General features: G+C 41.4%; 1 protein-coding gene across 3 annotated transcripts in view; it reads right to left on the bottom strand.

Annotated features, from left to right (window-relative positions):
* adgrv1 (adhesion G protein-coupled receptor V1) overlaps positions 1–14,613 on the bottom strand; it is a 559,481-nt gene that overhangs the window by 117,895 nt on the left and 426,973 nt on the right. For all 3 annotated transcript variants that reach the window (XM_043709105.1, XM_043709113.1, XM_043709123.1), the window contains one exon: positions 8,820–8,998. In XM_043709105.1, the coding sequence (XP_043565040.1) occupies positions 8,820–8,998 (179 nt within the window). The remainder of the gene's footprint in view (positions 1–8,819; positions 8,999–14,613) is intronic.

Below are 14,613 nucleotides of genomic sequence, written 5' to 3'. Positions count from 1 at the left end.
GTTGTTTGAGGGAATCTTGAGGGACAGGATGTACATGCATTTGGAAAGGCAAGGACTGATTACGGATAGTCAACACGGTTTTGTGCGAGGGAAATCATGTCTCACAAACTTGATTGATCTTTTTGAAGAAGTAACAAAGAGGATTGATGAGGGCAGAGCGGTAGATGTGATCTATATGGACATCAGTAAGGTGTTTGACAAGGTTCTACATGGGAGACGGGTTAGCAAGATTAGATCTCATGGAATACAGGGCGAACTTGCCATTTGGATACAGAACTGGCTCAAAGGTAGAAGACAGAGGGTGGTGGTAGAGGGTTGTTTTTCAGACTGGAGGCCTGTGACCAGTGGAGTGCAGGGTCCACTACTTTTCATCATTTACATAAATGATTTGGAAATGAGCATAAGAGGTACAGTTAGTAAGTTTGCAGATGACACCAAAATTGGAGGTGTAGTGGACAGATTACAGTGGGATTTTTATCAGATGGGCCAACAGGTTGAGAAGTGGCAGATGGAGTTTAATTTAGATAAATGTGAGGTGCTGTATTTTGGGAAAGCAAATCTTAGCAGGACTTATACACCTAGGGCTGTTTTCCCCGGAGCGTCAGAGGCTGAGGGGTGACCTTGTAGAGGTTTATAAAATTATGAGAGGCATGGATAGGATAAATACACAAAGTCTTTTCCCTGGGGTGGGGGAGTCCAGAACTATAGGGCTTAGGTTTAGGGTGAGAGGGGAAAGATATAAAAGAGACCTAAGGGGCAACTTTTTCACGCAAATGGTAGTATGTGTATGGAATGAGCTGCCAGAGGAAGTGGTGGAAGCTAGTACAATTATACCATTTAAGAGGCATTTGGATGGGTATATGAATAGGAAGGGTTTGGAGGGATATGGGCCAGGTGCTGGCAGGTGGGACTAGATTGGGTGGGATATTTGGTCAGCATGGACAGGTTGGACTGAAGGGTCTGTTTCCATGCTGTACATCTCTGCGACTCTATGACTCTAAATGCAAAGAAGAAAGACACAACGTGACCTTAATGGTGATTATGTTGGTTTCCCAGTATGTACAACAAAATTCCTCAGGAATAGGAATATAAAGAGTGTGAATAAGATGAAAGATATCTGGGATATTGAAACCCACAATATTATCAATTGGTTTGACTAGTGGTCAAGCTAACATAGTTGAACCTGTAACTGGAGACTAATACAGTTCATAGAGGGGTGCTGCTTGATGCCAAAAATATTGAACACTTGGCAAACTATAACCAAAAATGTCATCTGGCCGAATAAGGTAGAATCCTGCTTATACAGAGGAACCTGAGTGTCTTCACACACAAATCACAAGAAGGTATAATGTAGCTATAGCAAGGAATTAGGAAGGCAATTAGAATATTGGCCTGTATTACAAAGGGGACAGAATACAAAAGCAGGAAGTCTTGCTACATTCGTACAGACTATTAATGAGACTACACCTACAGCACATTTATAGTTTTGGATGTGACTTCGCAAGGAATATACTTGCATTGAAAACAGTTCAGAGAAGGTTCACTAGTGTTGATTTCTGGAATAAAGAGATTGTCTTATGAATAAATGTTGAGCAAGCTGGGCCAATAAACATTGAAAATTAGGTTATAATCAGATTAGCCATGATTGTATGGAATAGTGAGCAGTCTTGATGGGCCAAATAGTCTTCTCCTGCTCCTTGTCTTATGATCTCATGAGCAAAAGTAACAAGATTGATTTTCTTTTATTCACTCAAGAGTAATAAGATTAATTGTCAAATTGTTTGCAGCACAATTATGGGGATTAATCAATTTAACACAGAGTGTCCATCAAGCAAGGATTCCCACCTGTATCACTGAATGAATATTTTTAAATGTTTATTTATTTTTCAATGGACTATCAGCTCCTGCATCATAAATTGCACTTGTTCAGGCTCACATACAGTGTCAGCACAACCACCCCTGTAGGTTCAGAATACAGAACTGCAGATACCACTACCAGATTTCAAATGCAAAAACAGGAGAAGACAGGAAGGTTCACAGACATGAAATTGGTTTCCAGATGTATGACCACAACATGCAGTTATGGCTACTTTCAAACATCCTTGACACCTTGATTTGCCTGTTTTTTTGTCATATCAAATCATGGATATGTCAAAACTTGCTTCAATTTAAAATTGGGAAAACAACTCCTAATGATGCTTCAAACATTTATTCCCAACCTTTACTTAACTATCTGTAGCTCACCATTATTTTGTCATGTAAATTTGGGATGGTTAAGAAATGCTAACCCAGACAGACATACACACATACCATGAACAAATGTATGAACAGATGTTCTCCCCAGTATTTTGAACAACATTAAACTAAAACAGATTTTCTGATCAATCTCACATTGCTGCTTGTGGAACCTTGCTGCATACAAACCTGGTGACATATATTAGAAATTCTGTATTTTGGAAGTACCATAAAGTACTTTGGATTGTCCTGAGATTGCAAAGGTGATATACGAACGCAAACCATCTTTCCCACTACGTTCTCATTCAGGCTATGACCAAGTAGTACACAGGCTATGTCCAGGCAAGTCTCCAAAAGCACCTCATGTTCAAACCTTCTCTCACCTACAGAATATTTTCTTTCATAAAAGTACAGCACAAATGTTTGTTTTAGTTTCCTTTACTAAAGACCAGACTACACAGACCCACAACTTAAAAACATCTTGAAAACGTATTTAAGAATAGTAATACTCAGCACTGTGATGGAGCCAAACCAACACACACAATTGCAACGCTATGTCCCTGAAAGCCTAACGGATTAATGAGTGTAGTTATCAACTCCCAGTGAACTGGTCTTGTGCAACTGGCAGCAGCAAGATAAACTTGCCAGATTCAGTAAGGCCAGCAGCCAGGAGAAACAACAAAAATGTGTCTCCCCGGCCACTGGCCTTGATGAACTCTTCAAGTTACTTTGTTATTACTACCAAACAGCAACATGCCGGAACCCACTGTATGAGCACAATATAAAAGCAGTTTATGTATTGATGTTAATTCACGAACTAAGGAGACAACGAGCTAAATGAGCAACAGCTTTGACAACAAGGTAGGTTGCGGGGAGCATCTTAGATCATGGGAAGAGAGAGATTTATGGAGGAAATTCCAGAGATAAGGTTTTGCTAGCTGAAGTAGTGGCCACCAGTGATAGAACTGTTAAAATCAGGGATGCTCACGAAGCCAAGAGTTAGAGCAAGACAAAACAAAACTGCAGCTGCTGGAACCCAACCTAGACAAGCAGGACGCTGAAAGAACACAGTGAGTCAAGCAGTGTTTCGGGTGTAACCCTTCTTCAGGGCACATTTAGGGTAAGACCAGAGCAGATGCCACAGATAGAGCAGGGATGTGAAAATGTGAAAAATAGGATGAGATTTTAAAATTATTTTGTCATTATAATTAGGAACCAATGTAGCCAGGTGTTAAGAATGTGCCATTCTGATAATGTAGGTTTTTAAGAAAAACTTGTTCAAAGGACATTTTCTGCTTTCAAAGCTATATGTTGGAAATGCAGTTCAAAAGCCTCTTCAAAATGGAGGTTACAGCAGGTCATGTCTGTTACCTTGATCTATTTCAAAGCCTATCTCAGCTTCTACTATCAAAAGGGAGACATTTAGAATTCATCTGGCCCTGGGCAATACAATGGATCCTTTTCAGGTACAAATAACTTGTCTTGCCTCAACAGATATCAGAGTCGGACCCATTCAAGTTGATAGACTCAGCTAAAGGACAACAGGTCTGTCAGCCCAGACCTGGGCTAATCACCTCTCACAATTGGAAAGATGACATAGTCTGGGACAGACACTTTTGCAAGTTGAATCTACCACCCAGTGATTGTTATCCACTGATTCACCCCCCATGGATCCATATACTTAAGAGTTTGACTCCAGATCCTATACCTTTTTCCCCCAGTGTCTCATCTATCTCAGATTGTGCTCTTTTATAGTATATAAGAGGTGTTTCCATGTTTTTTTTTGTTATCTGTGGCAAGTCTGTGCCCCTATGCCTTGAGGATAATAAGAAATGACTACACTTAAAAAGCAATTTTACAACCATGCTCGGTGGCAGAATGTCAAGAAGTAGACTTCATGAAATAACCTTGGAAGTGTGTTTGAACTGAGGCAGGAGAAATAGAAAAGTATACCGGAACCAAATACTGTGCTGTTGACATCAGGCAGTGTGAAAATGCTAGTACCATAGAACTTGGTCCACCTGTGCAACTGTTCAACTACAGAAGTCATCAAAGCTGCTGGATTTGATTTCAAGTGTGAACTGCTTCACTTCAGCAAGATGAAACTCAAGCAATGGGCCCCAATGGTTTACCACAGACACTTACTGGGACTTTATTTTTCAATGTATTTTTTACTTATCTGTAATTGTTTCAAACTTGGTGCCTGTAATTTGTTAGAAAATAATTTTATCTCCTCATTCTTAAACAACAATGGCATGTAATAAACCAACTCTTAATCTGCTCAAATAGAAACTGATCAACTTTAGTTTGAAATATACAAATTAAGAAAGAGGCTAAACAAGCTATTTTAACTCACAAGAGGAACCTGGGTTCAAATCCTACCATGGAAGATGGTGGAATTTCAATTCAATAAAAATGTGGAATGAAGAATCTAATGATGACTATGGATTCATTGTCAATTATTGGGAAAAAAACCATTTCGTTCTCTGATGTCCTTAGGGTAGGAAACGGCTATTCTTACCTGGTCTGGCCTACTTGTGAGTCCATTCCCACAGCCATGTGACTGACAATTAAATTGTCATCTGGGCAATTTGGAATGTGCAATAAATGCTGGTCTATTAGCGATGCCCTCATCCCTTGAATGATTAAAAAAAAAGTTCACTGACTACACTAGGGGTATGCATCCTAATACTGGCACAAGAGATGGTGGGGAAAGTATAATGCAAGTTAGGATATAGAATCCCTACAGTGTCAAAACAGGCCATTTGGCCCACCAAGTCCACACAGACCCTCCAAACAGCATCCCACCCAGACCCATCTTAACCCTGTAATCCAGCATTTTTCATAGCTAATCCACCTAGCCTCCAATCCATGGACAATATGGACAATTTAGCATGACCAAACTATCTAACCTGCACAGCTCTGAACTGTGGGAGGAAACCTGAGCACTTGGAGAAACCCAAACAGACACAGGGAGAACATACAAACTCCACAAAGATAAACATTCAAGGTTGGAATCGAACCCAGGTCTCTAGTGCTGTGAGGCAGCAGTGCTAGCCACTGTGCTGCCCATCAGCAGTTTTGGGTATCCTCAGGCTTCCAAAGGGTAGAGTGTGAGAAGCTGGTCAGGAGTCAAGTTTAGAGAAAACAAAGGTGTATATGAGGGTTTCAGTAGTAGATGAACTGAGATGGGAAGGAATGGTGTCACGTAATTTTTCATTGGTGGAAATATTGATTCTTATTGATGTAATGGGAAGTGGTCAGGTGTCTACAATATCACCTGGCTGAACAATATGTGCAGGGGAACAGGAGATAGGTGGTGTGATCAGTGGTGTTAAAAATCTGCATATGTGTCATGAAGGACACCTGGATCAAATTAAAGAAAGAGAAAGAGAGCGAGAGAAAGAAGGAGAGAGACAGAGAGTTGGGGAAATTTAGAGAGGAATTTCAGAACTTAATGAATGGTGCCACAGAAGGAATCCTGCCTGTAAATGGTGAGCTATTAGGTGGTTGCAAGTGACATCGGTTGAGGGCATACAGACCTTGGAGAGTCTGTTAGTTACCTCAAGACAAGCCAGGGGTTCAAAAGAGATGTGAATACCCTTATTTACATATGCATAAAACCTGATGGCTGCTTGATTGAGACATTTCCAAAGCATGCTTCTAGATTGTCCTTCCCCAATACAGCAGGATCAAACAAAATAACTTTGGACAAGTGGCTAAAGGCATTGAAAATTGATCAAACATATGATGGTCTTAGCGAGATGGTGCAAAATCTAGTGTTCTCTCCTTACTGCTGGGATTGTGTTTTCCTTTCAATTTGCCTTTGCTAAGGGTGTTTATAGGACGTTGCTCTATTGGAATAGTTAATGAGCTATACTTAAATAATGTATTATTTCAGATACTTTTGCGTAAAGTGTGTTTTGCTTATAAAGCCTAGTACTTTTAGAAATGCCTTACGCTTGCCTTTAAATAAGAAAAAGTTAGAGTCTAGTTTATCTCCTTGATATATTCTGAAGCAGTTTGGTCTGGCCCATAACAAATAAACAGGAGCTCACAGTATCAGAATAATTTATTAGATCATACTGAGGATGGTCACAGACAGAAGTCAGAGAGTTGGGATTAGCGGGCCTTTTTCAGGTTGTAAAGATGTAATTAAGTTGAGTGCTACAGTCTTACAGCCTCATTTTTTTTACTATCTATATTAATAACTAGGAGAAGGAGGCAGAGATTAATATATTCAAATTTGCAGATAATACAAAAACAGATGATAGGGCCATATTGTGATGAGGACATAAGATATCTACAAGGGATTTAGATAGGTTGAGTGAGTAGAAAAAAAGTAGAGTTTAATGTGGGAAAGTCTGAGATCAGGCAATTCAGTAGGAAGAATCGAAGGACATACTATCATTTAAATGGAAAGAGTATCCAAAAATGTGCGGTACATTGGGGATTTAGGTGTTCCTTGTGCATGAAACACAAAAAGTTAATGTGCAGGTAATTAAGTAATTAAGAAAGCAATTGGAATGATGGCCTTAAATGCCCAGGGGTTGGTGTTTAAAAAGTAGGGAAGACTTGTTACAACTGTACAGGGTGTTGGTAAGGCCACACCTGGTGTACTGTGTACAGTTATGATCTCCGTATTTAAGAAAGGATATAATGGCACTGGAAACAGTTCAAAAGACATTTATTAGGCAGATTTCTCAGATGAAGGGGCTGTCTTTTCAAGAAGAGCTGAACAGGTTAGTCCTTTATTCATTTGAGTTTAGAAGAAGTAGGAGTGATCTTATTGGAAGATGCTAAACTCTGAGGGGGCTTGACAGGGTAGAAATCACTAGATTAGACTACTTACAGTGTGGAAACAGGCCCTTCGGCCCAACAAGTCCACACTGACCCGCTGAAGCGTAACCCACCCAGACCCATTCCCCCACATTTACCCCTGCCCCTAACACTACGGGCAATTTAGCATGGCCAATTCACCTAACCTGCACATTTCTGGACTGCGGGAAGAAACCGGAGCACCCGGAGGGTGCCCACACAGACATGGGAAGAATGTGCAAACTCCACACAGTCAGTCGCCTGAGGCGGGAATTGAACCCAGGTCTCTGGCGCTGTGAGGCAGCAATGCTAACCACTGAGCCACCGTGCCACCCACTGCCACCATGCTGCCCACTAGTGGAGGAATCTCAGACTAAAGGACATAGTTACAAAGTAATGGGACATTCATTTAAAACTGAGGTACAAAAGACTTTTTTTCTCTCACAGGATAGTGGAATTCCCTATTCCAGAAAGCAGTGGAGGCTAGATCACTTACAATATTTAATGAAAAGGTTGTTAGTTTTTGTAACAGCAGGGAGTTGAGGCTATGTAAAGCTGACATGAAAGAGGAGTTGAAGGCTGAGGCAGATCAGCCATGATCATTTGGAATAGCAGGCAGGAGTGAGTGGTGAATGGCCTATTCCTGCTCGAATTTGTATATGGCTCAATTTCTGTGTAAGACTGTTTAACTTGCAGTTGTAGAATAGATGTTGAACAGTGGAAGTGAAAGTCACCATAGTCCCAGAAGATCATTGTCTGTCTTCTTAGACAGTGACAGAACTAACACACCTCAGACAAAGGGCAGGGATTTAATGTTGACCTGGATTGATGTGGGAATTGAACCCACGCTATTGCTATCACTTTGCTTCACAAAGCAACTGTCCAGTCAATTGAGCTCACCAAACCCAACATCTAAACAGATGATGGTATGCCTGAAAAAGCAGAAAAAATTTGTTATATTTTAATTGCTCTGATGAATATAGCTGTGATCCAGAATATATTAACACCTTCAGAAATTTCATTAATTATGCCAAAGACTTAAGTCAAAGACTAAAAAAAAAATGTTCATTCTTAAAGTTAATCACAATTCTTCCAAAATGTCTGACAAGAGTTTCTGATGACAATACTTTCACTTTAAGTTGATTATTTTTCTTGTTAATGATTGATGTTCTGAAAATAGTCTTAATGAAACATTCTCATTGGGGAACTGTCATACATAAAATTTCTGCAAAGGGTTTGCAGGAAGGTATGAATGTGTGTGTTTTTGAATATCTTTGAGTATGAAACTCTGGGGGAGGGGTGCAAAGAATGTACTGAAAAGTACACTAAGATGTTGGTCTGACGTAGCTCTGCATACTGATGTACAAACAGGAAGGAGGTAATTCTGAACCAAGCAGTATAAATATCTATTTGACCTAATTCTAGAAGCAGCAATGCACTCACAAGGTTCCTCCCCATCCTGTCTTATTCCAGGAAGTTATGTTTGAGCAAAACTTTAAATTAAACAACAAAATTTAATTCATGCTTTAAGCTAAGAACTTTTCTGACTCACAGAAACTGATTGAATATGAAAAAGCAAAATCAAGTTATTACATATCCTACATGCTCCAAGAATATTACTTATTTTTGACCAATTCACTCTCATTTCCAAAAATGAAGACGGATCATATCCTGGCAAGATCAAATATGCCTTATAATCAGGAATTATTAAAGGATTTACAATTCATCAAATGGTTAATAATGTTTTTATAACATGTAATACTCACACATCACCATATACAGTGCCATAGATTTCTTGCATGGTCCAGTGGTAGCCCCCTCTCAGGATAATTACAAGTAGGGCCACAACAAATGCTGGTAAACCCCAACTCAGAATGAAGAAAAGCAGGTATCGCCGATATGTGTGTTCATCATTCATCACAAGCACTTGCCAGAAATTGATAGACTAAAGAAAAGAAAAAAGAATATCTTGTAAGTGCAGTCATTAACATTGCAAATGCATGCATAATTAAATCTCTAAATTTGTGTTTTATTTTATGATGTGGTTTCCATTAAAAACCATCGTAGTAGTTCTGATTTCAAAACATCAAGTTTGTGCTTTACTACTGGTGTGCAACTGATACAAAAGTGACATTGCTATCTCAGCATTATTTGCATCGCTAATATTGAATTTAATTAAAAATAAAATGCCTGTCTACACAGTATCCCAGATAGCTGTGGGAAATTACAAGGACTCTGACCACAATTTTTAATTCCTCCCTGGCCAGAGGGGAAGGTCCCAGAGAGCACGATGATAGCTAATGTGGCTCTACACTTCAAGAAGAGAGGTAGGATTAAACCCTGGAATTGCAAACCAATGAGTCTCACAACAGTAGTACGGAAACTACTGGAGAAAAATCTGCAGGAGAGTCTAATTCTCCACTTCAGCAGGCAAGGTTTGATGTGATCATGAATGGTCAGCGTGGCTTTCTAAAAGCGATGTCATGCCTAACAGATTTGATTGAATTTTTAAAGGCAGTGACCAGGTGTGTAGTTGAGGGATGTGCCGAGTTGGAAGGTTGGAACTGGGATAAGGTAGGGGGAGGGGAAATTAGAAAAATGGTGAAATCCACGTTTATGTCCTGTGATTGGAGGGTCCCAAGGCGGAAGATTTGGTGTTCTTCCTCCAGGTGACGGGTAGTTGGGTAGTTAGGGTGTGGCGATGGAGGAGGCCCAGAACCTGCATGTCCTGGGAGGGGGAGTTGAAATGTTCGGCCATGGGACAGTGGGTTATTTGGTGCGGGTGTCCCAGAGATGTTCTCTGAAATGATCCGCAAGTTGACGTCCTGTCTCCCCAATGTACAGGAGACCGCATCTGGAGCAACAGATACAGTAAATGACATGTGTGGAAGTGCAGGTAAAATTCTATGGATATGGAAGGCTCCTTTGGGGTCTTAAATGGAGGTGAGGGGGGAGGTGTAGGCACATGTTTTGCAAGTCCTGCAGTGGCAGGGGAAGATATGGCGGAGAATGATGCAATGTTTGTGGAGTGGAAGGTGTGGACCATGTGGATTCTGTCCTTGTTGCGGTTGGAGGGGTGGGGTGCGAGGGCAGAGGGTGGATGAGATGCACTGGAGGGTATCTTCGGCCATGTGGGAGGTGCAATTGTGATCTTTGAAGAAGGAGGCCATCTGGTGTATTCTGTGGTGGAACCGGTCCCCCTGGGAGCAGATGTGGTGGAGGTGGAAGAATTAGGAATAGAGGAAAGCGTTTTTACAGGAGGCAGGGTGGGAGGAAGCGTAATCCAGGTAGCTGTGGGAGTCAAAGGGTTTGTTGATGTCTGTGTTGAGTTGGTCACTGTTGATGGAGATGAAGAGATGGGGAGGTCCAGGAATGGGAGGGAGTTGTCCGAGATGGTCCAGGTGGGCTTAAGGTCAGAGTGGAATGTTTTGTTGAAGTTGATAACTATTTAACCTCCTCCTGGGAGCATGAGGTGGCGTTGATACAATCATCAATGTAGTGGAGAAAAAGGTGGGGAATGGTGCCGGTGTAACTGTGGAAGATGGACTGGAGCATAACTGGGGCCCATGTGGGTGCCCATGGCTACCCCTTTAGTTTGGAGGAAGTGGGAGGATTCAAAGAAAAATTTATTGAGGGTGAGGACCAGTTCAGCCAAACGAATGAGAGTGTCAGTGAAAGGGTACTGGTGGGGATGTCGGAAGAGGAACAAACAGAGGGCTTGGAGGCCTTCTTCATGATAGATGGAGGTGTATAGGGACTGGATGTCTATGGTGAAGATGAGACATTGGGGGCCAGGGAAATGATAGTCTTGGAGGAGGTGGAGGGAGGTGGGGAGTGTCCTGGACTGTGTGGATAGTATAGTATCAAGGTATGTAGAGAAACATAATATAGGCAATAATAGTTGAGTTATGTTGCATTTCTGCTCTAGGGCAGATGAGTGCATCCAAATCTTTCCTTCACACAGGGGAGAAGCTTGTACAACTAATGATCCCTTGAGAAGTGCCATTAGGACCTCCATGCTGGTGGTGGAGCCACAGACAGTGCCAATTCAGAGGAGATAGGTGCCACACAATGTGTGGTCCTCAAAGGCAAAATGGCAGGACATGCAAAGGTAGACTCTGCATCTTACAGCCTAGGTGGATTAAGGCTACAGTGGCTAGATATTTCAACACACCACTGGCCATCAACCTGTCAATATTGTGTGGATAATGATATTGCCCAAAGGTCCCCGCTTTAAAAAATAGCTCATCCACAAGCCAAATCTTCTGGCAATAGAGAACTGGTGATGGGAACTGTGAACAGATCAGTGAACCTGAGAGTTCTTAGTCAAGAATCTACACACAGGAAACAAATTCAAGAAGACCATGGGAAACCTGTGCTGGGACTGAGCAATCTTCAGAAAACCAGTTGCTAATCCCAAATAGGGGTTTGGGGGTTAGGAGGGACCAGGTCTATAATTAAGAGCTTATACTCTCCTGCTCTCTGGATGCTGCCTGACCAGTTGTGCTTTTCCAGCACCACACTTTTTAATTCTGATCTCCAGTACCTGCAGTGCTCACTTTCTCCCAGCTCTAAAAATAGGCTGTCCCACTTTCTCCAGGCTGGGCAACCATATCCTGTGCGATCACCATCTTCATGGTGTTATGATCCCAACTTGATGGTAATACAGAACAAGTCAGATTCTGGCTTCAGATCTGGCTTGATAGACCATAAGTTTGTTTTATTAATTATTTATCATAATGGTCAGCCACTGAACATTTCCACAAAAAAGGTTGCCAATGTATTTTTAACAAAAAAAAACTTATGTTGCACACAAAAGAAGAAAATAAGAGAATTATTTTACACTACATATACTACGTGAAATTATTTTATTGCAAATATCAGAAACAAAGATTCAATGCTTTTATGCTCAGCAATAACCATACAGGCATCAAACCTCATAGAAGGGGCACTCTGTCACCACTCTAAACCTAAAATAAACTAAAGAACTGTGGACGATGCAGACCTTAAACTAACAAAAACAGAAGTTGCTGCAGAAACTAGCAGCATCTGTGGAGAGCAAACAGTTCTATCGTTTCAAGACCAGTAATGCTTCTTCAGAACTGCATTCACCTGATGCTATTAAAGGGCCCTAACTCCAACTGAGTTCATTCACTCTCGGGAGATGAATCTCAAGTCAGGACTGCTCCTACAGGAACCCAAAGCAATCTGTGACCGCCACATGCAGCTAGTGTGTCAGCTCCATGTCACTTCTAGCTCACACTTGCTTTCCTGTCTCTCTTACTAGATACAAAGTATTTTCCCCTTGTCTATAAATTCTGCCTTGGAAACTCTTGCCTTGTCTTTTTTTCTGAAAGCTGCTTGATTGTTCCATTACTTGTTGCTGCTTACTGTCTGAGTTCCCCCTTAAAGCTGGAACTGGAAACGGTGTCTGAGTTTGCTAGAATTCATTATGGGCAGCTAAACTGAATTTTGCACTGCTGCCTATGATTTCATATGGTGTGGCAAATCTTTGGATGACCATTGTTATCATGAAGTTGGATAGATGTCTTCATCTTAGCTTTCTAACTGGGTTAACGGGCTCACTTCACCCAAAGTGGGAGAGCAAAATCCATTAAGTAGGCTCATGAATAAAGGATCTTGTTCCACTTGAAAATTCAACTCCATTTAGAAGTTTGCTGATGACACCACCATTGTACATCAGATCTCAAACAACGATGAGACAGAGTACAGAAAGGAGATTGAGTGCTGAGCAGCATGGTGCCAAGACAAAAATCTCTCCATCTGTGTTAGCAAAGTGAAGCAGCTGGTCATTGACTTCAGGAAGTGGAGTGGAGAGTATACTCCTGTCTGCATCAATGGTGCTGATGTGGAAATGGTTGAGTGTCAAGTTCCTGGGAGTGATCATCACAAACAATCTGTCCTGGTCCACTCACATTGACACTATGGTCAAGAAAGGACAACAATGCTTCTACTTCCTCAAGAGGCTAAGGAAATTTGGCATGTCCATAAAGAACCTTATAAGTCAAAGGATGCTCCCACTCTGGTTATACTCGTCCACTCTTACATCGGGCAGAAGATATAAAAATTTGAAGACATGTATGAATAGATTTAAGAACAGCTTCTTCCTCACTGTTATCAGACTTTTGAATGGACCTCTCAAGTGTTGATTTTGATCTCTCTCTAGAACTTCTTGACAGCTGTAATATTGTACCCTGCACAGCGTTCTGTTATCTTGATGCATCTGTACAGAACTCTTTGCCTGTAAAGCACCAAAGACAACATTTTTCACTGTACCTCAGTACACGTGACAGTAATAAATTGAATCAAATCAAACGTTCCAACTTTTTCCATGCAATCCCAATAATAGCATCAGATTGCACCAAGCTCTACCCAATTTTCAATCTTCAGCATTAACCCTTTCAGAACCATTACCTTATACAAAACGTCCTTATGCATATCTACCTCTCGCAAACGTTTGACATTGAAGAGGAGATCCAACATTGGATCAACTGTACCAGCTCAGGCTTTCATAAAATTTGGCATACAGTCTTTGTCAACTAAAGGCTTAATGTCCAGAAATGTTGTCATCAACAAACTCTAGACCTGATTTGCACTAGAGAAATTCCAGCATCAATATCTCTGCTCCAAGCTTATTTTTCAAAAGGACGGACTGATCGACAAATGTTCGCCTCATTCTTGAAACCACCGTCCACAAGCATTCAAGCGAAATTCCTAGTAAAGAATAAATTGACAAGACAGACTGTCCAGATGGTCAAAATGTGTCCCTCCAGCCTGTTTTCACAACTCTCAAGTGACCAGCATTGCAGGGGAAGACAAAGAAAATGCTACAAAGGCACTCTGGAGCTCTCCTTGAAGTGTAGAGCCATTGTCATTAACAAATGGGAGGAGCTTACTATCAAACATTTAAAATGTTTACAACTTGTCCGCTTAGCTGCTTTAGGTTGAAATGCCTTAGTGATGAGGCGCAGTGATGGCAGAACAGGTGAGAAAAAGCAGCAAATTCTGCACATTGGATCCCACCACCCCATGGGACACCATAACCCATGTACCCAAAGGGACGTAGGTGGTGGCATAATGGTAAGAAGATTGGACTAGTAACTCAAAGAACTGAGATCATGCTCTGAGACACAAGTTCATATACCATCATGACAAATAAAACTTTTTCTGAGCGACAGTGATCAACAACCATAATCGACTATTGTTTAAACATAATTAGTTCACTAATATGCGGCATGGAAGGATATCTGCCATCCTGACCTGGTCTGGCCTATATGTGATTCCACAAGCCTGATCACCCTGGCTGACCCATTGTCTCAGCATGTTCTTGCCCCACTGAACTCATTGCTATCTACCTCGACACTGTCCTATTCCCCCCTAGTCCAGAAACTCCCCACATACGTTCGAGACACTACCCACGCCCTCCACCTCCTCCAAGACTTCCGTTTCCCCGGCCCCCAACGCCTCATCTTCACCATGGATATCCAATCCCTCTACACCTCCATCAGCCATGACCAGGGCATCCAAGCCCTCCGTTTT

This window comes from Chiloscyllium plagiosum, chromosome 2 (assembly GCF_004010195.1).
Source record: "Chiloscyllium plagiosum isolate BGI_BamShark_2017 chromosome 2, ASM401019v2, whole genome shotgun sequence".
NCBI classification, from domain to species: Eukaryota; Metazoa; Chordata; class Chondrichthyes; order Orectolobiformes; family Hemiscylliidae; genus Chiloscyllium; species Chiloscyllium plagiosum.
The sequence above is the reverse complement of the archived record's forward strand: the minus strand, read 5'-3'. Positions and strand labels throughout refer to the sequence as shown.